Source organism: Bufo bufo, chromosome 5 (assembly GCF_905171765.1).
Source record: "Bufo bufo chromosome 5, aBufBuf1.1, whole genome shotgun sequence".
In the NCBI taxonomy this organism is placed as follows: domain Eukaryota; kingdom Metazoa; phylum Chordata; class Amphibia; order Anura; family Bufonidae; genus Bufo; species Bufo bufo.
This window is the reverse complement of record NC_053393.1, coordinates 4,651,396-4,674,184: the sequence shown is the minus strand read 5'-3', so window position 1 is coordinate 4,674,184 and position 22,789 is coordinate 4,651,396. Positions and strand designations below refer to the sequence as shown.

Sequence of the window (22,789 nt, the reverse complement as noted above, 5' to 3'; positions counted from 1 at the left end):
TGATGGAGCAGTAGAATAGTAAGTGCAGCTCTGGATGTGACTGATGGAGCAGTAGAATAGTAAGTGCAGCTCTGGATGTGACTGATGGAGCAGCAGAATAGTAAGTGCAGCTCTGGATGTGACTGATGGAGCAGCAGAATAGTAAGTGCAGCTCTGGATGTGACTGATGGAGCAGTAGAATAGTGAGTGCAGCTCTGGATGTGACTGATGGAGCAGTAGAATAGTGAGTGCAGCTCTGGATGTGACTGATGGAGCAGTAGAATAGTGAGTGCAGCTCTGGATGTGACTGATGGAGCAGTAGAATAGTGAGTGCAGCTCTGGATGTGACTGATGGAGCAGTAGAATAGTGAGTGCAGCTCTGGATGTGACTGATGGAGCAGTAGAATAGTGAGTGCAGCTCTGGATGTGACTGATGGAGCAGTAGAATAGTGAGTGCAGCTCTGGATGTGACTGATGGAGCAGCAGAATAGTGCACACGTGTAGCTGGGATTGTCACTCTTCACGGTACCTGCAAGCCGGGGGGCGGGGGGTCTCTCCTCACCAGCAGGCGCAGCTCGGCCGCGGGGCACAGCAGGGCTTTCACAGCTTCCTGGTGGGTGGCTTGTCTCAGGTCGTTACCTGCTGCCTCTAAAATCCGGTCTCCCACCCTGAGACCACTGAGTGCGGCCACCCCACGGGGGATCACCTGCAGGAAGGAACCCGGCGTGAGAAGACGCGCATCAATTCCTCCGTTTTCAAGATCTCTGCTTGCTGTCACTCATTGCTTATTCCCAGTGGATATAACTGTCCTATCCAAGTGATGTAACGGACTGTAAAATTGTGTGCCATCATCATTGTAAGACCCTAATATTGACAGCAAGCAGAGATCTTGAAAAATCGGACACAAACAGAATATATAAGGAGAGTGTAGGAAGAAGACTGGTCCGGGTCGGAGCCCAGGAACGACGCTCACCTTTGAGATGAAGACTCCAGGTTCATGGATTCCAAAGGGATGGCTGGAATGGTCGCTGCCCCCCACTATACTGAGTCCCAGGGGACCCCCAGACTTCACCAGACAGATTTCCTAGGCATAATCAAGGAGGAACACAGGTCAGTAGGGCGGTCCGACCCAGTACTGTCACCCCCCGGACCCCAAACTGTAAAATCTGGGCGATGCTTCAGGAGTCTCCCCACCGCAGAACAGTTATTAGGGGGGTTTGACTTAGGGACCCCCACAGTCATAGTGATGCATGCTAGCGCTCACCTCGATGGGACACTCTTCCTCGGCAGAGCTGTGGTTCCGCAGAGATCCGCCGTCCTCCTCGGCCTCTCCATTCTCCGTGTCTGCAGGGGGCGGCGGCGAGCGGGGGCGAGCTCTGTGCAGGGAGGGCGATGCTCGGGGGTCCGTCCCGGACCCTGCTTGGGGGGGCTCTCTCTCCACTAGCAGAGTGATGGTGGGGGACGTGCTGGTAAGCAGGGCTACTGCCTGATCATGCCTGGCTTCTGTCATGTCTACCCCATTGATCTAGAACAACGTGCAGAGTCAGCGGCACAATCTCACACACCCCCGACCCAAAAACTGAAGGGGGTCCCATAAGACAGGGGGCAGTAACGTAACCAGAGGCGGCTGTGGACAGTGAGGGTCTCCACTCCGGCAGAAAGTCAATGGTCTGAAGGAGCTCTAAGGACGGCAGATTAGAGAGAGCAGAGGGGTCCGCGCTGACGAGGCAGAATACACTCCTACCAAGGACCAGTATACAGGACCCCCCCCAACAGAAGAGCGAGCAGAGGGGTCCGGGCGGGCAAGACAGTATACAGGATGGAGGACGCCCCCCCCCCCCCCCCCCCAGAAGAGCGAGCAGAGGGGTCAGGGCTGACGAGACAGTATACAGGACGGAGGACGCCCCCCCCCCCCCCCCAGAAGAGCGAGCAGAGGGGTCAGGGCTGACGAGACAGTATACAGGACGGAGGACCCCCCAACAGAAGAGCGAGCAGAGGGGTCAGGGCTGACGAGACAGTATACAGGACGGAGGACCCCCCAACAGAAGAGCGAGCAGAGGGGTCAGGGCTGACGAGACAGTATACAGGACGGAGGACCCCCCAACAGAAGAGCGAGCAGAGGGGTCAGGGCTGACGAGACAGTATACAGGACGGAGGACCCCCCAACAGAAGAGCGAGCAGAGGGGTCAGGGCTGACAAGACAGTATACAGGACGGAGGACCCCCCCAACAGAAGAGCGAGCAGAGGGGTCAGGGCTGACGAGACAGTATACAGGACGGAGGACCCCCCCAACAGAAGAGAGAGCAGAGGGGTCAGGGCGGGCAAGACAGTATACAGGACGGAGGACCCCCCCAACAGAAGAGCGAGCAGAGGGGTCAGGGTGGGCAAGACAGTATACAGGACGGAGGACCCCCCAACAGAAGAGCGAGCAGAGGGGTCAGGGCTGACGAGACAGTATACAGGACGGAGGACCCCCCACCAGAAGAGCGAGCAGAGGGGTCAGGGCTGACGAGACAGTATACAGGACGGAGGACCCCCCCCCCAACAGAAGAGCGAGCAGAGGGGTCAGGGCTGACGAGACAGTATACAGGACGGAGGACCCCCCCAACAGAAGAGCGAGCAGAGGGGTCTGGGTGGGCAAGACAGTATACAGGACGGAGGACCCCCCGCCAACAGAAGAGAGAGCAGAGGGGTCAGGGCGGGCAAGACAGTATACAGGACGGAGGACCCCCCCAACAGAAGAGCGAGCAGAGGGGTCAGGGTGGGCAAGACAGTATACAGGACGGAGGACCCCCCGCCAAGAGAAGAGAGAGCAGAGGGGTCCTCGCTGACGAGGCAGAATACACTCCTACCAAGGACCAGTATACAGGACCCCCCCCAACAGAAGAGCGAGCAGAGGGGTCAGGGCTGACGAGACAGTATACAGGACGGAGGACCCCCCAACAGAAGAGCGAGCAGAGGGGTCAGGGCTGACGAGACAGTATACAGGACGGGGAACCCCCCAACAGAAGAGCGAGCAGAGGGGTCAGGGCTGACGAGACAGTATACAGGACGGAGGACCCCCCGCCAACAGAAGAGCGAGCAGAGGGGTCAGGGTGGGCAAGACAGTATACAGGACGGAGGACCCCCCAACAGAAGAGCGAGCAGAGGGGTCAGGGCTGACGAGACAGTATACAGGACGGAGGACGCCCCCCAACAGAAGAGCGAGCAGAGGGGTCTGGGTGGGCAAGACAGTATACAGGACGGAGGACCCCCCAACAGAAGAGCGAGCAGAGGGGTCAGGGCTGACGAGACAGTATACAGGACGGAGGACCCCCCAACAGAAGAGCGAGCAGAGGGGTCAGGGCTGACGAGACAGTATACAGGACGGAGGACCCCCCCATACACAACAGAAGAGCCGGCCGGGGGGAGACACCAGAGGGGTCCGCACTGATGAGGCAGTGTTACAGGATGGAGGACCCCCCCCCCCCCCCCCCAACCAGAAGAGAGACAGACGGGGGATAGAGAGCACAGGGGTCAGCGCTGACAAGGCAGTATACACTCTTACCAAGGACCAGTATAAAGGATGGAGGACCCCCACCACCAGAAGAGAGAGCCGGCCAGGTTGGGGAAGAGGAAATTGGGGGGAGGGGGGGGGGGGGGGGGGGGGGACAGAGGACAAGACTGGAAGAGAGATGGTTAGCAGCTTAATATACTGGACGCCAAAGGGCAGCTGAGCCAGGGAGCATAACACTGCAGAGAACGAGGACTGCTCCACCTGCACTACCGACTGCTCCTCCATCTACAGAGAACGAGGACTGCTCCACCTGCACTACCGACTGCTCCTCCATCTACAGAGAACGAGGACTGCTCCACCTGCACTACCGACTGCTCCTCCATCTACAGAGAACGAGGACTGCTCCGCCTGCACTACCGACTGCTCCACCTGCACTACCGACTGCTCCCCCATCTACAGAGAACGAGGACTGCTCCACCTGCACTACCGACTGCTCCTCCATCTACAGAGAACGAGGACTGCTCCGCCTGCACTACCGACTGCTCCCCCATCTACAGAGAACGAGGACTGCTCCGCCTGCACTACCGACTGCTCCCCCGTCTACAGAGAACGAGGACTGCTCCACCTGCACTACCGACTGCTCCTCCATCTACAGAGAACGAGGACTGCTCCACCTGCACTACCGACTGCTCCCCCGTCTACAGAGAACGAGGACTGCTCCACCTGCACTACCGACTGCTCCTCCATCTACAGAGAACGAGGACTGCTCCACCTGCACTACCGACTGCTCCCCCGTCTACAGAGAACGAGGACTGCTCCACCTGCACTACCGACTGCTCCTCCATCTACAGAGAACGAGGACTGCTCCACCTGCACTACCGACTGCTCCCCCATCTACAGAGAACGAGGACTGCTCCACCTGCACTACCGACTGCTCCCCCATCTACAGAAAACGAGGACTGCTCCACCTGCACTACCGACTGCTCCTCCATCTACAGAGAACGAGGACTGCTCCACCTGCACTACCGACTGCTCCTCCATCTACAGAGAACGAGGACTGCTCCACCTGCACTACCGACTGCTCCCCCGTCTACAGAGAACGAGGACTGCTCCACCTGCACTACCGACTGCTCCCCCGTCTACAGAAAACGAGGACTGCTCCACCCGCACTACCGACTGCTCCCCCGTCTACAGAGAACGAGGACTGCTCCACCTGCACTACCGACTGCTCCTCCATCTACAGAGAACGAGGACTGCTCCACCTGCACTACCGACTGCTCCTCCATCTACAGAGAACGAGGACTGCTCCGCCTGCACTACCGACTGCTCCCCCATCTACAGAGAACGAGGACTGCTCTGCCTGCACTACCGACTGCTCCCCCATCTACAGAGAACGAGGACTGCTCCACCTGCACTACCGACTGCTCCCCCATCTACAGAGAACGAGGACTGCTCCACCTGCACTACCGACTGCTCCCCCATCTACAGAGAACGAGGACTGCTCCACCTGCACTACCGACTGCTCCCCCATCTACAGAGAACGAGGACTGCTCCACCTGCACTACAGACTGCTCCCCCATCTACAGAGAACGAGGACTGCTCCACCTGCACTACCGACTGCTCCCTCATCTACAGAGAACGAGGACTGCTCCACCTGCACTACCGACTGCTCCACCTGCACTACTGACTGCTCCCCCATCTACAGAGAACGAGGACTGCTCCACCTGCACTACCGACTGCTCCCCCATCTACAGAGAACGAGGACTGCTCCACCTGCACTACCGACTGCTCCCCCATCTACAGAGAACGAGGACTGCTCCACCTGCACTACCGACTGCTCCTCCATCTACAGAGAACGAGGACTGCTCCGCCTGCACTACCGACTGCTCCCCCATCTACAGAGAACGAGGACTGCTCCACCTGCACTACCGACTGCTCCCCCATCTACAGAGAACGAGGACTGCTCCACCTGCACTACCGACTGCTCCCCCATCTACAGAGAACGAGGACTGCTCCACCTGCACTACCGACTGCTCCCCCGTCTACAGAGAACGAGGACTGCTCCACCCGCACTACCGACTGCTCCCCCATCTACAGAGAACGAGGACTGCTCCACCCGCACTACCGACTGCTCCCCCATCTACAGAGAACGAGGACTGCTCCACCTGCACTATCGACTGCTCCACCTGCACTACAGACTGATCCCCCATCTACAGAGAACGAGGACTGCTCCACCTGCACTACCGACTGCTCCCCCATCTACAGAGAACGAGGACTGCTCCACCTGCACTACCGACTGCTCCACCTGCACTACCGACTGCTCCCCCATCTACAGAGAACGAGGACTGCTCCACCCGCACTACCGACTGCTCCCCCATCTACAGAGAACGAGGACTGCTCCACCTGCACTATCGACTGCTCCACCTGCACTACAGACTGATCCCCCATCTACAGAGAACGAGGACTGCTCCACCTGCACTACCGACTGCTCCCCCATCTACAGAGAACGAGGACTGCTCCACCTGCACTACCGACTGCTCCCTCATCTACAGAGAACGAGGACTGCTCCACCTGCACTACCGACTGCTCCCCCATCTACAGAGAACGAGGACTGCTCCACCTGCACTACCGACTGCTCCCCCGTCTACAGAGAACGAGGACTGCTCCACCTGCACTACCGACTGCTCCCCCATCTACAGAGAACGAGGACTGCTCCACCCGCACTACCGACTGCTCCCCCATCTACAGAGAACGAGGACTGCTCCACCTGCACTACCGACTGCTCCACCTGCACTACAGACTGATCCCCCATCTACAGAGAACGAGGACTGCTCCACCTGCACTACCGACTGCTCCCCCATCTACAGAGAACGAGGACTGCTCCACCTGCACTACCGACTGCTCCCCCATCTACAGAGAACGAGGACTGCTCCACCTGCACTACCGACTGCTCCCCCATCTACAGAGAACGAGGACTGCTCCACCTGCACTACCGACTGCTCCCCCATCTACAGAGAACGAGGACTGCTCCACCTGCACTACCGACTGCTCCCCCATCTACAGAGAACGAGGACTGCTCCACCTGCACTACCGACTGCTCCCCCATCTACAGAGAACGAGGACTGCTCCACCTGCACTACCGACTGCTCCTCCATCTACAGAGAACAAGGACTGCTCCACCTGCACTACCGACTGCTCCACCTGCACTACTGACTGCTCCCTCATCTACAGAGAACGAGGACTGCTCCACCTGCACTACAGACTGCTCCCTCATCTACAGAGAACGAGGACTGCTCCACCTGCACTACCGACTGCTCCCCCATCTACAGAGAACGAGGACTGCTCCACCTGCACTACCGACTGCTCCCCCATCTACAGAGAACGAGGACTGCTCCACCTGCACTACCGACTGCTCCCCCGTCTACAGAGAACGAGGACTGCTCCGCCTGCACTACCGACTGCTCCCCCATCTACAGAGAACGAGGACTGCTCCACCTGCACTACCGACTGCTCCCCCATCTACAGAGAACGAGGACTGCTCCACCTGCACTACCGACTGCTCCCCCGTCTACAGAGAACGAGGACTGCTCCACCCGCACTACCGACTGCTCCCCCATCTACAGAGAACGAGGACTGCTCCACCTGCACTACCGACTGCTCCCTCATCTACAGAGAACGAGGACTGCTCCACCTGCACTACCGACTGCTCCCCCGTCTACAGAGAACGAGGACTGCTCCACCTGCACTACCGACTGCTCCACCTGCACTACTGACTGCTCTACTGACTGCTCCCCCATCTACAGAGAACGAGGACTGCTCCACCTGCACTACCGACTGCTCCCCCATCTACAGAGAACGAGGACTGCTCCACCTGCACTACCGACTGCTCCCCCATCTACAGAGAACGAGGACTGCTCCACCTGCACTACCGACTGCTCCCCCATCTACAGAGAACGAGGACTGCTCCACCTGCACTACCGACTGCTCCCCCATCTACAGAGAACGAGGACTGCTCCACCTGCACTACAGACTGCTCCCCCATCTACAGAGAACGAGGACTGCTCCACCTGCACTACAGACTGCTCCCCCATCTACAGAGAACGAGGATTGCTCCACCTGCACTACCGACTGCTCCCCCATCTACAGAGAACGAGGACTGCTCCACCTGCACTACCGACTGCTCCCCCATCTACAGAGAACGAGGACTGCTCCACCTGCTCTACCGACTGCTCCCCCATCTACAGAGAACGAGGACTGCTCCACCTGCACTACCGACTGCTCCCCCATCTACAGAGAACGAGGACTGCTCCACCTGCACTACCGACTGCTCCCCCATCTACAGAGAACGAGGACTGCTCCACCTGCACTACCGACTGCTCCCCCATCTACAGAGAACGAGGACTGCTCCACCTGCACTACCGACTGCTCCCCCATCTACAGAGAACGAGGACTGCTCCACCTGCACTACAGACTGCTCCCCCATCTACAGAGAACGAGGACTGCTCCACCTGCACTACAGACTGCTCCCCCATCTACAGAGAACGAGGATTGCTCCACCTGCACTACCGACTGCTCCCCCATCTACAGAGAACGAGGACTGCTCCACCTGCACTACCGACTGCTCCCCCATCTACAGAGAACGAGGACTGCTCCACCTGCACTACCGACTGCTCCCCCATCTACAGAGAACGAGGACTGCTCCACCTGCACTACCGACTGCTCCCCCATCTACAGAGAACGAGGACTGCTCCACCCGCACTACCGACTGCTCCCCCATCTACAGAGAACGAGGACTGCTCCACCTGCACTACCGACTGCTCCACCTGCACTACAGACTGATCCCCCATCTACAGAGAACGAGGACTGCTCCACCTGCACTACCGACTGCTCCACCTGCACTACAGACTGATCCCCCATCTACAGAGAACGAGGACTGCTCCACCTGCACTACCGACTGCTCCCCCATCTACAGAGAACGAGGACTGCTCCACCTGCACTACCGACTGCTCCCCCATCTACAGAGAACGAGGACTGCTCCACCTGCACTACCGACTGCTCCCTCATCTACAGAGAACAAGGACTGCTCCACCTGCACTACCGACTGCTCCCCCATCTACAGAGAACAAAGACTGCTCCACCTGCACTACCGACTGCTCCCCCATCTACAGAGAACGAGGACTGCTCCACCTGCACTACCGACTGCTCCCCCATCTACAGAGAACGAGGACTGCTCCACCTGCACTACCGACTGCTCCCCCGTCTACAGAGAACGAGGACTGCTTCACCTGCACTACCGACTGCTCCCCCATCTACAGAGAACGAGGACTGCTCCACCTGCACTACCGACTGCTCCCCCGTCTACAGAGAACGAGGACTGCTCCACCTGCACTACCGACTGCTCCCCCATCTACAGAGAACGAGGACTGCTCCACCTGCACTACAGACTGCTCCCCCATCTACAGAGAACGAGGACTGCTCCACCTGCACTACCGACTGCTCCCCCATCTACAGAGAACAAGGACTGCTCCACCTGCACTACCGACTGCTCCCCCATCTACAGAGAACAAAGACTGCTCCACCTGCACTACCGACTGCTCCCCCATCTACAGAGAACGAGGACTGCTCCACCTGCACTACCGACTGCTCCCCCATCTACAGAGAACGAGGACTGCTCCACCTGCACTACCGACTGCTCCCCCGTCTACAGAGAACGAGGACTGCTTCACCTGCACTACCGACTGCTCCCCCATCTACAGAGAACGAGGACTGCTCCACCTGCACTACCGACTGCTCCCCCGTCTACAGAGAACGAGGACTGCTCCACCTGCACTACCGACTGCTCCCCCATCTACAGAGAACGAGGACTGCTCCACCTGCACTACAGACTGCTCCCCCATCTACAGAGAACGAGGACTGCTCCACCTGCACTACCGACTGCTCCCCCATCTACAGAGAACGAGGACTGCTCCACCGCCTACAGGTCGCAGCCCTGACAAGGACACAGATCACAAGTTCTGCTCCATCTGTAGTTGGACACAGATAAGACGATATCTACGTCAACCTTACTGATCAAAAGCTACAGCAGCGATGTCAACACCGAGAACACAAGGTCTGCTCCATCTGCACTGTCTGGAGGATAAATCCCTGGCACCTATCTGCTCCACCTGCACTGACGAGAGACCCCAGTGCTGACCCTCCGATCTGCGGAGACCTCGCCGCCCTCTACCAGACGTCTACCCGTCAATGCCCGCTGCAGGACGGTTGGCACAATGCGTCCTCTGGTCAGAGTGGGCAGCAGCGCGATTGGGCTACTTACAGACAGGACCCGGTCGCCAACTCTGAGGGCTCCGTCTCGGTGGGCGGCTCCACCCTCTGCGATCCTGGAGATGAATATACCCTGGAAGATAAGGAATATGTCATGGACGCCACGTTTACTGAGCCCTGGCAGACAGGATGGAGCCGCGCGCAGCAGCTTTCCCAAAATACTCTAATTCCAGGTCCCAGAAAAGGGCGTCGGGGTGTCACATAACCGGGCTATTTTCAGCCCTCGGGAACTTGCACTGCTAGAGACACCCATGGGGATAATACAAGGTCTGCTCCACCTGCACTAATCACTGGTCACGGATCTGATAACACGAGGTCTGCTCCACCTGCACTAATCATTGGTCACTGGTCACGGATCTGATAACACGAGGTCTGCTCCACCTGCACTAATCACTGGTCACGGATCTGATAACAGGAGGTCTGCTCCACCTGCACTAATCACTGGTCACTGGTCGGATAATACAAGGTCTGCTCCACCTGCACTAATCACAGATCTGATAACACGAGGTCTGCTCCACCTGCACTAATCACAGATCTGATAACACAAGGTCTGCTCCACCTGCACTAATCATTGGTCACTGGTCGGATAATACAAGGTCTGCTCCACCTGCACTAATCACTGGTCACGGATCTGATAACACAAGGTCTGCTCCACCTGCACTAATCATTGGTCACTGGTCACGGATCTGATAACACGAGGTCTGCTCCACCTGCACTAATCACTGGTCACGGATCTGATAACACGAGGTCTGCTCCACCTGCACTAATCACTGGTCACGGATCTGATAACACAAGGTCTGCTCCACCTGCACTAATCACTGGTCAATGGTCACGGATCTGATAACACGAGGTCTGCTCCACCTGCACTAATCACAGATCTGATAACACGAGGTCTGCTCCACCTGCACTAATCACAGATCTGATAACACGAGGTCTGCTCCACCTGCACTAATCACAGATCTGATAACATGAGGTCTGCTCCACCTGCACTAATCATTGGTCACTGGTCGGATAATACAAGGTCTGCTCCACCTGCACTAATCACTGGTCACGGATCTGATAACACGAGGTCTGCTCCACCTGCACTAATCATTGGTCACTGGTCATGGATCTGATAACACGAGGTCTGCTCCACCTGCACTAATCACTGGTCACGGATCTGATAACACGAGGTCTGCTCCACCTGCACTAATCACTGGTCAATGGTCACGGATCTGATAACACAAGGTCTGCTCCACCTGCACTAATCAAAGATCTGATAACACAAGGTCTGCTCCACCTGCACTAATCACAGATCTGATAACACGAGGTCTGCTCCACCTGCACTAATCACTGGTCAATGGTCACGGATCTGATAACACAAGGTCTGCTCCACCTGCACTAATCACAGATCTGATAACACGAGGTCTGCTCCACCTGCACTAATCACAGATCTGATAACACGAGGTCTGCTCCACCTGCACTAATCACAGATCTGATAACACGAGGTCTGCTCCACCTGCACTAATCATTTGTCACTGGTCACGGATCTGATAACACAAGGTCTGCTCCACCTGCACTAATCACAGATCTGATAACACGAGGTCTGCTCCACCTGCACTAATCACAGATCTGATAACACGAGGTCTGCTCCACCTGCACTAATCACTGGTCACTGATCTGATAACACAAGGTCTGCTCCACCTGCACTAATCATTGGTCACTGGTCGGATAATACAAGGTCTGCTCCACCTGCACTAATCACAGATCTGATAACATGAGGTCTGCTCCACCTGCACTAATCACAGATCTGATAACACGAGGTCTGCTCCACCTGCACTAATCACTGGTCACTGATCTGATAACACAAGGTCTGCTCCACCTGCACTAATCATTGGTCACTGGTCGGATAATACAAGGTCTGCTCCACCTGCACTAATCACAGATCTGATAACATGAGGTCTGCTCCACCTGCACTAATCACAGATCTGATGACACGAGGTCTGCTCCACCTGCACTAATCACTGGTCACGGATCTGATAACACAAGGTCTGCTCCACCTGCACTAATCACTGGTCACGGATCTGATAACACGAGGTCTGCTCCATCTGCACTAATCACTGGTCACGGATCTGATAACACGAGGTCTGCTCCACCTGCACTAATCACAGATCTGATAACACAAGGTCTGCTCCACCTGCACTAATCACAGATCTGATAACACGAGGTCTGCTCCACCTGCACTAATCACAGATCTGATAACACGAGGTCTGCTCCACCTGCACTAATCATTGGTCACTGGTCGGATAATACAAGGTCTGCTCCACCTGCACTAATCACAGATCTGATAACATGAGGTCTGCTCCACCTGCACTAATCACAGATCTGATAACATGAGGTCTGCTCCACCTGCACTAATCGCTGGTCACGGATCTGATAACACAAGGTCTGCTCCACCTGCACTAATCACTGGTCACGGATCTGATAACACAAGGTCTGCTCCACCTGCACTAATCACTGGTCACGGATCTGATAACACAAGGTCTGCTCCACCTGCACTAATCACTGGTCACGGATCTGATAACACGAGGTCTGCTCCACCTGCACTAATCACAGATCTGATAACACGAGGTCTGCTCCACCTGCACTAATCACAGATCTGATAACACAAGGTCTGCTCCACCTGCACTAATCACAGATCTGATAACACAAGGTCTGCTCCACCTGCACTAATCACTGGTCACGGATCTGATAACACGAGGTCTGCTCCTCCTGCACTAATCACTGGTCACGGATCTGATAACACGAGGTCTGCTCCACCTGCACTAATCACTGCTCACGGATCTGATAACACGAGGTCTGCTCCACCTGCACTAATCATTTGTCACTGGTCACGGATCTGATAACACAAGGTCTGCTCCACCTGCACTAATCACAGATCTGATAACACGAGGTCTGCTCCACCTGCACTAATCACAGATCTGATAACACAAGGTCTGCTCCACCTGCACTAATCACAGATCTGATAACACGAGGTCTGCTCCACCTGTACTAATCATTGGTCACGGATCTGATAACACGAGGTCTGCTCCACCTGCACTAATCACTGGTCACGGATCTGATGACACGAGGTCTGCTCCACCTGCACTAATCACTGGTCACGGATCTGATAACACGAGGTCTGCTCCACCTGCACTAATCACAGATCTGATAACACGAGGTCTGCTCCACCTGCACTAATCACAGATCTGATAACACGAGGTCTGCTCCACCTGCACTAATCATTGGTCACGGATCTGATAACACGAGGTGTGCTCCACCTGCACTAATCACTGGTCACGGATCTGATAACACAAGGTCTGCTCCACCTGCACTAATCACTGGTCACGGATCTGATAACACAAGGTCTGCTCCACCTGCACTAATCACTGGTCACGGATCTGATAACACAAGGTCTGCTCCACCTGCACTAATCACTGGTCACGGATCTGATAACACAAGGTCTGCTCCACCTGCACTAATCACAGATCTGATAACACGAGGTCTGCTCCACCTGCACTAATCATTGGTCACGGATCTGATAACACGAGGTCTGCTCCACCTGCACTAATCACTGGTCACGGATCTGATAACACAAGGTCTGCTCCACCTGCACTAATCACTGGTCACGGATCTGATAACACGAGGTCTGCTCCACCTGCACTAATCACTGGTCACGGATCTGATAACACAAGGTCTGCTCCACCTGCACTAATCACTGGTCACGGATCTGATAACACGAGGTCTGCTCCACCTGCACTAATCACTGGTCACGGATCTGATAACACGAGGTCTGCTCCACCTGCACTAATCACTGGTCACAGATCTGATAACACGAGGTCTGCTCCACCTGCACTAATCATTGGTCACGGATCTGATGACACGAGGTCTGCTCCACCTGCACTAATCACAGATCTGATAACACGAGGTCTGCTCCACCTGCACTAATCATTTGTCACTGGTCACGGATCTGATAACACAAGGTCTGCTCCACCTGCACTAATCACTGGTCACGGATCTGATAACACAAGGTCTGCTCCACCTGCACTAATCACTGGTCACGGATCTGATAACACAAGGTCTGCTCCACCTGCACTAATCACTGGTCACAGATCTGATAACACGAGGTCTGCTCCACCTGCACTAATCACAGATCTGATAACACAAGGTCTGCTCCACCTGCACTAATCACTGGTCACGGATCTGATAACACGAGGTCTGCTCCACCTGCACTAATCACTGGTCACAGATCTGATGACACGAGGTCTGCTCCACCTGCACTAATCACAGATCTGATAACACAAGGTCTGCTCCACCTGCACTAATCACTGGTCACGGATAACACGAGGTCTGCTCCACCTGCACTAATCACTGGTCACAGATCTGATAACACGAGGTCTGCTCCACCTGCACTAATCACTGGTCACGGATCTGATGACACGAGGTCTGCTCCACCTGCACTAATCACTGGTCACGGATCTGATGACACGAGGTCTGCTCCACCTGCACTAATCACTGGTCACGGATCTGATGACACGAGGTCTGCTCCACCTGCACTAATCACTGGTCACGGATCTGATGACACGAGGTCTGCTCCACCTGCACTAATCACTGGTCACGGATCTGATGACACGAGGTCTGCTCCACCTGCACTAATCACAGATCTGATAACACGAGGTCTGCTCCACCTGCACTAATCACTGGTCACTGATCTGATAACACAAGGTCTGCTCCACCTGCACTAATCATTGGTCACTGGTCGGATAATACAAGGTCTGCTCCACCTGCACTAATCACAGATCTGATAACATGAGGTCTGCTCCACCTGCACTAATCACAGATCTGATAACACGAGGTCTGCTCCACCTGCACTAATCACTGGTCACTGATCTGATAACACAAGGTCTGCTCCACCTGCACTAATCATTGGTCACTGGTCGGATAATACAAGGTCTGCTCCACCTGCACTAATCACAGATCTGATAACATGAGGTCTGCTCCACCTGCACTAATCACAGATCTGATGACACGAGGTCTGCTCCACCTGCACTAATCACTGGTCACGGATCTGATAACACAAGGTCTGCTCCACCTGCACTAATCACTGGTCACGGATCTGATAACACGAGGTCTGCTCCATCTGCACTAATCACTGGTCACGGATCTGATAACACGAGGTCTGCTCCACCTGCACTAATCACAGATCTGATAACACAAGGTCTGCTCCACCTGCACTAATCACAGATCTGATAACACGAGGTCTGCTCCACCTGCACTAATCACAGATCTGATAACACGAGGTCTGCTCCACCTGCACTAATCATTGGTCACTGGTCGGATAATACAAGGTCTGCTCCACCTGCACTAATCACAGATCTGATAACATGAGGTCTGCTCCACCTGCACTAATCACAGATCTGATAACATGAGGTCTGCTCCACCTGCACTAATCGCTGGTCACGGATCTGATAACACAAGGTCTGCTCCACCTGCACTAATCACTGGTCACGGATCTGATAACACAAGGTCTGCTCCACCTGCACTAATCACTGGTCACGGATCTGATAACACAAGGTCTGCTCCACCTGCACTAATCACTGGTCAATGGTCACGGATCTGATAACACGAGGTCTGCTCCACCTGCACTAATCACAGATCTGATAACACGAGGTCTGCTCCACCTGCACTAATCACAGATCTGATAACACAAGGTCTGCTCCACCTGCACTAATCACAGATCTGATAACACAAGGTCTGCTCCACCTGCACTAATCACTGGTCACGGATCTGATAACACGAGGTCTGCTCCTCCTGCACTAATCACTGGTCACGGATCTGATAACACGAGGTCTGCTCCACCTGCACTAATCACTGCTCACGGATCTGATAACACGAGGTCTGCTCCACCTGCACTAATCATTTGTCACTGGTCACGGATCTGATAACACAAGGTCTGCTCCACCTGCACTAATCACAGATCTGATAACACGAGGTCTGCTCCACCTGCACTAATCACAGATCTGATAACACGAGGTCTGCTCCACCTGTACTAATCATTGGTCACGGATCTGATAACACGAGGTCTGCTCCACCTGCACTAATCACTGGTCACGGATCTGATGACACGAGGTCTGCTCCACCTGCACTAATCACTGGTCACGGATCTGATAACACGAGGTCTGCTCCACCTGCACTAATCACAGATCTGATAACACGAGGTCTGCTCCACCTGCACTAATCACAGATCTGATAACACGAGGTCTGCTCCACCTGCACTAATCATTGGTCACGGATCTGATAACACGAGGTGTGCTCCACCTGCACTAATCACTGGTCACGGATCTGATAACACAAGGTCTGCTCCACCTGCACTAATCACTGGTCACGGATCTGATAACACAAGGTCTGCTCCACCTGCACTAATCACTGGTCACGGATCTGATAACACAAGGTCTGCTCCACCTGCACTAATCACTGGTCACGGATCTGATAACACAAGGTCTGCTCCACCTGCACTAATCACAGATCTGATAACACGAGGTCTGCTCCACCTGCACTAATCATTGGTCACGGATCTGATAACACGAGGTCTGCTCCACCTGCACTAATCACTGGTCACGGATCTGATAACACAAGGTCTGCTCCACCTGCACTAATCACTGGTCACGGATCTGATAACACGAGGTCTGCTCCACCTGCACTAATCACTGGTCACGGATCTGATAACACGAGGTCTGCTCCACCTGCACTAATCACTGGTCACGGATCTGATAACACGAGGTCTGCTCCACCTGCACTAATCACTGGTCACAGATCTGATAACACGAGGTCTGCTCCACCTGCACTAATCATTGGTCACGGATCTGATGACACGAGGTCTGCTCCACCTGCACTAATCACAGATCTGATAACACGAGGTCTGCTCCACCTGCACTAATCATTTGTCACTGGTCACGGATCTGATAACACGAGGTCTGCTCCACCTGCACTAATCACTGGTCACGGATCTGATAACACAAGGTCTGCTCCACCTGCACTAATCACTGGTCACAGATCTGATAACACGAGGTCTGCTCCACCTGCACTAATCACAGATCTGATAACACAAGGTCTGCTCCACCTGCACTAATCACTGGTCACGGATCTGATAACACGAGGTCTGCTCCACCTGCACTAATCACTGGTCACAGATCTGATAACACGAGGTCTGCTCCACCTGCACTAATCACAGATCTGATAACACAAGGTCTGCTCCACCTGCACTAATCACTGGTCACGGATAACACGAGGTCTGCTCCACCTGCACTAATCACTGGTCACAGATCTGATAACACGAGGTCTGCTCCACCTGCACTAATCACTGGTCACGGATCTGATGACACGAGGTCTGCTCCACCTGCACTAATCACTGGTCACGGATCTGATGACACGAGGTCTGCTCCACCTGCACTAATCACTGGTCACGGATCTGATGACACGAGGTCTGCTCCACCTGCACTAATCACTGGTCACGGATCTGATGACACGAGGTCTGCTCCACCTGCACTAATCACTGGTCACGGATCTGATGACACGAGGTCTGCTCCACCTGCCCCGCTCCCCGGGAGTACTCACGGTGTCTCCTACCCGGTACGGGGTGCTGCCAACACCCCCGGCAATGCTGAAGCCCAAGCCTTTATCATTCCGGATCAGACAGGTGGAGAGGCGCTGGTTGCGGCTGAGCACAGGCTCCTCCTCCTCTTCCTCCGGATACGGAACAACAACGCGTTTCTCCCGAGGATTATAATCGTCTTCAGGGCGTAAAGGCGTCACCGTGATCGGGTTCTCCGGCTCCACCATCCGCTCCCTCAACACCGTCATAGAGACCGAACTCCCGGAGCTGCGCAGAGCCTCGACCGCCACATGGTGCTCAGCATTGTGCAGGTCCACGCCGTTCACCTGTCAGAGGTACAGACCGTGCACTGCAGTCACATCCAGAGCTGCACTCACAATTATTCAGGTCCTGTACTCCAGTCACAACCAGAGCTGTAATCATTACTATCGATGTCTTACTCCAGTCACATCCAGAGATGTAATCATTACTATCGATGTCTTATACTCCAGTCACATCCAGAGCTGTAATCATTACTATCGATGTCTTACTCCTGTCACATCCAGAGCTGTAATCATTACTATCGATGTCTTATACTCCAGTCACAACCAGAGCTGTAATCATTACTATCGATGTCTTATACTCCAGTCACATCCAGAGCTGTAATCATTACTATCGATGTCTTACTCCAGTCACATCCAGAGCTGTAATCATTACTATCGATGTCTTACTCCAGTCACATCCAGAGCTGTAATCATTACTATCGATGTCTTATACTCCAGTCAGGTCCCCTCATTTTATTTACTCCCCCCGTCAGGTCCCCTCATTTACTCCCCCCCCGTCAGGTCCCCTCATTTACTCCCCCCCCCGTCAGGTCCCCTCATTTACTCCCCCCCCCGTCAGGTCCCCTCATTTCCCCCCCCCCCGTCAGGTCCCCTCATTTACTCCCCCCCCCCGTCAGGTCCCCTCATTTACTCCCCCCCCCCCGTCAGGTCCCCTCATTTACTCCCCCCCCCCGTCAGGTCCCCTCATTTACTCCCCCCCCCCCGTCAGGTCCCCTCATTTACTCCCCCCCCCGTCAGGTCCCCTCATTTACTCCCCCCCGTCAAGTCCCTTCATTTACTCCCCCCCGTCAGGTCCCCTCATTTATTCCCCCCCGTCAGGTCCCCTCATTTATTCCCCCCCGTCAGGTCCCCTCATTTATTCCCCCCCGTCAGGTCCCCTCATTTATTCCCCCCCGTCAGGTCCCCTCATTTATTCCCCCCCGTCAGGTCCCCTCATTTATTCCCCCCCCGTCAGGTCCCCTCATTTATTCCCCCCCGTCAGGTCCCCTCATTTATTCCCCCCCGTCAGGTCCCCTCATTTATTCCCCCCCGTCAGGTCCCCTCATTTATTCCCCCCCGTCAGGTCCCCTCATTTACTCCCCCCCCCGTCAAGTCCCTTCATTTATTCCCCCCCGTCAGGTCCCCTCATTTATTCCCCCCCGTCAGGTCCCCTCATTTACTCCCCCCCCCGTCAGGTCCCCTCATTTACTCCCCCCCCCGTCAGGTCCCCTCATTTGCTCCCCCCCCCGTCAGGTCCCCTCATTTACTCCCCCCCGTCAGGTCCCCTCATTTACTCCCCCCCGTCAAGTCCCTTCATTTACTCCCCCCCGTCAGGTCCCCTCATTTATTCCCCCCCGTCAGGTCCCCTCATTTATTCCCCCCCGTCAGGTCCCCTCATTTATTCCCCCCCTTCAGGTCCCCTCATTTACTCCCCCCCGTCAGGTCCCCTCATTTATTCCCCCCCGTCAGGTCCCCTCATTTATTCCCCCCCGTCAGGTCCCCTCATTTATTCCCCCCCGTCAGGTCCCCTCATTTATTCCCCCCCGTCAGGTCCCCTCACTAAGCGCCCTCCACGCCCATCACTTACCTCCAGGAGCTTGTCCCCCACTCTCACCCCAGCACGAGCCGCGGGCCCCTCTTCAGCCACTCGTGAGATGAAAATCCCCTGCAAACAGACAGCGAGTCAGAGCGCCCCAAAAATAAAGTCACGTGCGAGGAGTGGCTCCTCTGGACGCCCGGCATATAGGACACGGAGGTCAGCCTATTAGCTGTGTCTGATAGCAAGATTTCTGTGGGGCTCCTAAGCCCCGCACTGCCGGGGCCCCAGTTACCATATGAAATAAATGAAGAGCCTCCAGAACCTTAGACCCCATACAGAGGCAGCAAAGTCTAACTGGGCCAGGAGGGGGCGCTGTGTGACCAGCCTCTATCCACAGGTAATGAAATGGTGCACCGGCCCTTCGCTTTACATTGAGCTGCACAACATGAGTGGCCCCGGGGGCAATGAAGCTGCAGGCAGGAGGGGCGGCCCCGGGGGCAATGAAGCTGCAGGCAGGAGGGGCGGCCCCCTCACCCTGTGTCCTATATGGCTGCAGGCAGGAGGGGTGGCCCCCTCACCCTGTGTCCTATATGGCTGCAGGCAGGAGGGGCGGCCCCGGGGTGAATAAAGCTGCAGGCAGGAGGGGCGGCCCCGGGGTGAATGAAGCTGCAGGCAGGAGGGGCGGCCCCGGGGTGAATGAAGCTGCAGGCAGGAGGGGCGACCCCGGGGTGAATAAAGCTGCAGGCAGGAGGGACGGCCCCGGGGTGAATGAAGCTGCAGGCAGGAGGGGCGGCCCCGGGGTGAATGAAGCTGCAGGCAGGAGGGGCGGCCCCGGGGTGATAGAAGCTGCAGGCAGGAGAGGCGGCCCCGGGGTGAATGAAGCTGCAGGCAGGAGGGCGGCTCCGGGGTGATAGAAGCTGCAGGCAGGAGGGCGGCTCCGGGGTGATAGAAGCTGCAGGCAGGAGGGCGGCCCCGGGGTGAATAAAGCTGCAGGCAGGAGGGCGGCTCCGGGGTGATAGAAGCTGCAGGCAGGAGGGCGGCCCCGGGGTGAATAAAGCTGCAGGCAGGAGGGCGGCTCCGGGGTGATAGAAGCTGCAGGCAGGAGGGCGGCCCCGGGGTGAATAAAGCTGCAGGCAGGAGGGGCGGCTCCGGGGTGATAGAAGCTGCAGGCAGGAGGGCGGCCCCGGGGTGAATAAAGCTGCAGGCAGGAGGGGCGGCCCCGGGGTGATAGAAGCTGCAGGCAGGAGGGCGGCCCCGGGGTGAATGAAGCTGCAGGCAGGAGGGCGGCTCCGGGGTGATAGAAGCTGCAGGCAGGAGGGCGGCTCCGGGGTGATAGAAGCTGCAGGCAGGAGGGCGGCCCCGGGGTGAATAAAGCTGCAGGCAGGAGGGCGGCTCCGGGGTGATAGAAGCTGCAGGCAGGAGGGCGGCTCCGGGGTGATAGAAGCTGCAGGCAGGAGGGCGGCCCCGGGGTGAATAAAGCTGCAGGCAGGAGGGGCGGCCCCGGGGTGATAGAAGCTGCAGGCAGGAGGGCGGCCCCGGGGTGAATGAAGCTGCAGGCAGGAGGGCGCTCCGGGGTGATAGAAGCTGCAGGCAGGAGGGGCGGCTCCGGGTGATAGAAGCTGCAGGCAGGAGGGCGGCCCCGGGGTGAATAAAGCTGCAGGCAGGAGGGCGGCTCCGGGGTGATAGAAGCTGCAGGCAGGAGGGCGGCTCCGGGGTGATAGAAGCTGCAGGCAGGAGGGCGGCCCCGGGGTGAATAAAGCTGCAGGCAGGAGGGCGGTTCCCTCACCCTGTGTCCTATATGGCGGCAGGGCCCCAGGAGTTCACATCTGTGATATCACAACACAAACCCCCCCCCCCCCCCCGGGCCCTCACCCCCAAACTCACCTCATCATCTCCCTTGTACGGGGTGGACCCTTTGCCCCCTGCAATGCTGATGCCCAGACCCCCTGTCTGCCGCAGGATGGCGAGTGTGAGCTGGAGGCAGAAGACAGAGCCCGTTACTGGGGTAAGACGGAAACCGACACTACACCCCGCGTACAAACCCTCCATATAACATCTGCTACTTTAGTCACATCCAAAGCTGCATCTACAATTCTGCTGCTACATCCTGTCTTATACTTCAATCACATCCAGGGCTGTATCTACATCATGTCTTACACAATGACACAGCAGGGGGCAGCAGTGAGGAGTGAAGCTCCATGTGCGTGATCTCAGTGATGTTGATCTCTAGTGCGTGATCTCAGAAATGTCACCGCTGATCTCCAGTGTGTATTCTCAGTCATGTCACCGCTGATCTCCAGTGTATATTCTCAGTCATGTCACCGCTGATCTCTAGTGTGTGATCTCAGTGATGTCACCGCTGATCTCCAGTGTATATTCTCAGTCATGTCACCGCTGATCTCCAGTGTATATTCTCAGTCATGTCACCGCTGATCTCCAGTGTATATTCTCAGTCATGTCACCGCTGATCTCCAGTGTACATTCTCAGTCATGTCACCGCTGATCTCCAGTGTACATTCTCAGTCATGTCACCGCTGATCTCCAGTGTACATTCTCAGTCATGTCACCGCTGATCTCCAGTGTATATTCTCAGTCAGGTCACCGCTGATCTCCAGTGTATATTCTCAGTCATGTCACCGCTGATCTCCAGTGTATATTCTCAGTCATGTCACCGCTGATCTCCAGTGTATATTCTCAGTCATGTCACCGCTGATCTCCAGTGTATATTCTCAGTCATGTCACCGCTGATCTCCAGTGTACATTCTCAGTCATGTCACCGCTGATCTCCAGTGTATATTCTCAGTCATGTCACCGCTGATCTCCAGTGTACATTCTCAGTCATGTCACCGCTGATCTCCAGTGTATATTCTCAGTCATGTCACCGCTGATCTCTAGTGTGTGATCTCAGTGATGTCACCGCTGATCTCCAGTGTATATTCTCAGTCATGTCACCGCTGATCTCCAGTGTATATTCTCAGTCAGGTCACCGCTGATCTCCAGTGTACATTCTCAGTCATGTCACCGCTGATCTCTAGTGTATATTCTCAGTCAGGTCACCGCTGATCTCCAGTGTACATTCTCAGTCATGTCACCGCTGATCTCCAGTGTATATTCTGTCATGTCACCGCTGATCTCCAGTGTACATTCTCAGTCATGTCACCGCTGATCTCCAGTGTACATTCTCAGTCATGTCACCGCTGATCTCCAGTGTACATTCTCAGTCAGGTCACCGCTGATCTCCAGTGTATATTCTCAGTCATGTCACCGCTGATCTCTAGAGCATGGATGGGCGGCATTCACAAGCACAATACAGAAGACAGACACGCGGACCCCGGCGAGAGGACAGACAGAGCAGACCCCGCAGTGATTTGGTGAGGGGGGAGGGGCGGAGAGCCGGATCGGGCACAGGGCCCCGGCGGGTACACACCTCTTCCTCCTCTATCCGAGCAGGCTCAATCAGAAGATTATTCACTTGATCAAACGACACACCCTGTTATGGGGGATCCGGCGGACAGAGG

General features: G+C 55.7%; 1 protein-coding gene and 5 long non-coding RNA genes across 27 annotated transcripts in view; 2 read left to right on the top strand and 4 right to left on the bottom strand.

Moving 5' to 3' along the window:
* SCRIB (scribble planar cell polarity protein) overlaps nt 1–22,789 on the bottom strand; it is a 140,789-nt gene that overhangs the window by 85,509 nt on the left and 32,491 nt on the right. For 14 of the 17 annotated variants that reach the window (XM_040432462.1, XM_040432473.1, XM_040432475.1 and 11 more), the window contains exons 16-23: nt 22,699–22,761; nt 21,156–21,245; nt 19,320–19,397; nt 17,432–17,755; nt 9,792–9,872; nt 1,244–1,504; nt 953–1,063; nt 509–685 (exon numbers count right to left, since the gene is read on the bottom strand). In XM_040432462.1, coding sequence (XP_040288396.1) covers nt 509–685; nt 953–1,063; nt 1,244–1,504; nt 9,792–9,872; nt 17,432–17,755; nt 19,320–19,397; nt 21,156–21,245; nt 22,699–22,761 — 1,185 coding nt within the window. The remainder of the gene's footprint in view (nt 1–508; nt 686–952; nt 1,064–1,243; nt 1,505–9,791; nt 9,873–17,431; nt 17,756–19,319; nt 19,398–21,155; nt 21,246–22,698; nt 22,762–22,789) is intronic. The other 3 variants (XM_040432464.1, XM_040432467.1, XM_040432471.1) reach the window with 3 other exon arrangements.
* On the bottom strand, nt 3,464–9,028 carry LOC121001416. 5 transcript variants are annotated; one of them, XR_005779050.1, is made up of 9 exons: nt 8,418–9,028; nt 7,298–8,298; nt 6,775–7,019; nt 6,313–6,606; nt 5,949–6,263; nt 5,711–5,878; nt 5,151–5,640; nt 3,786–5,080; nt 3,464–3,736 (listed from the first exon to the last, which is right to left on the bottom strand). It is a non-coding gene; the product is annotated as an uncharacterized LOC121001416 (long non-coding RNA). The 5 variants fall into 5 exon arrangements; XR_005779049.1 differs by having other exon boundaries at nt 3,464–3,834; nt 3,905–5,080; XR_005779048.1 differs by having other exon boundaries at nt 3,464–5,080; nt 8,418–9,024.
* Nucleotides 12,695–13,965, top strand: LOC121001420. Of its 2 annotated transcripts, XR_005779057.1 has the most exons (4): nt 12,695–12,731; nt 12,910–12,998; nt 13,609–13,656; nt 13,897–13,965. It is a non-coding gene; the product is annotated as an uncharacterized LOC121001420 (long non-coding RNA). The 2 variants fall into 2 exon arrangements; XR_005779056.1 differs by lacking the exon at nt 12,695–12,731 and having other exon boundaries at nt 12,821–12,998.
* On the bottom strand, nt 13,551–13,992 carry LOC121001419. Its single transcript, XR_005779055.1, has 3 exons — nt 13,908–13,992; nt 13,716–13,756; nt 13,551–13,667 (listed from the first exon to the last, which is right to left on the bottom strand). It is a non-coding gene; the product is annotated as an uncharacterized LOC121001419 (long non-coding RNA).
* Nucleotides 15,447–16,902, top strand: LOC121001417. The gene is made up of 4 exons (XR_005779053.1): nt 15,447–15,617; nt 15,769–16,035; nt 16,598–16,645; nt 16,790–16,902. It is a non-coding gene; the product is annotated as an uncharacterized LOC121001417 (long non-coding RNA).
* LOC121001418 lies at nt 15,953–17,227 on the bottom strand. The gene is made up of 4 exons (XR_005779054.1): nt 17,118–17,227; nt 16,849–17,074; nt 16,609–16,656; nt 15,953–16,046 (listed from the first exon to the last, which is right to left on the bottom strand). It is a non-coding gene; the product is annotated as an uncharacterized LOC121001418 (long non-coding RNA).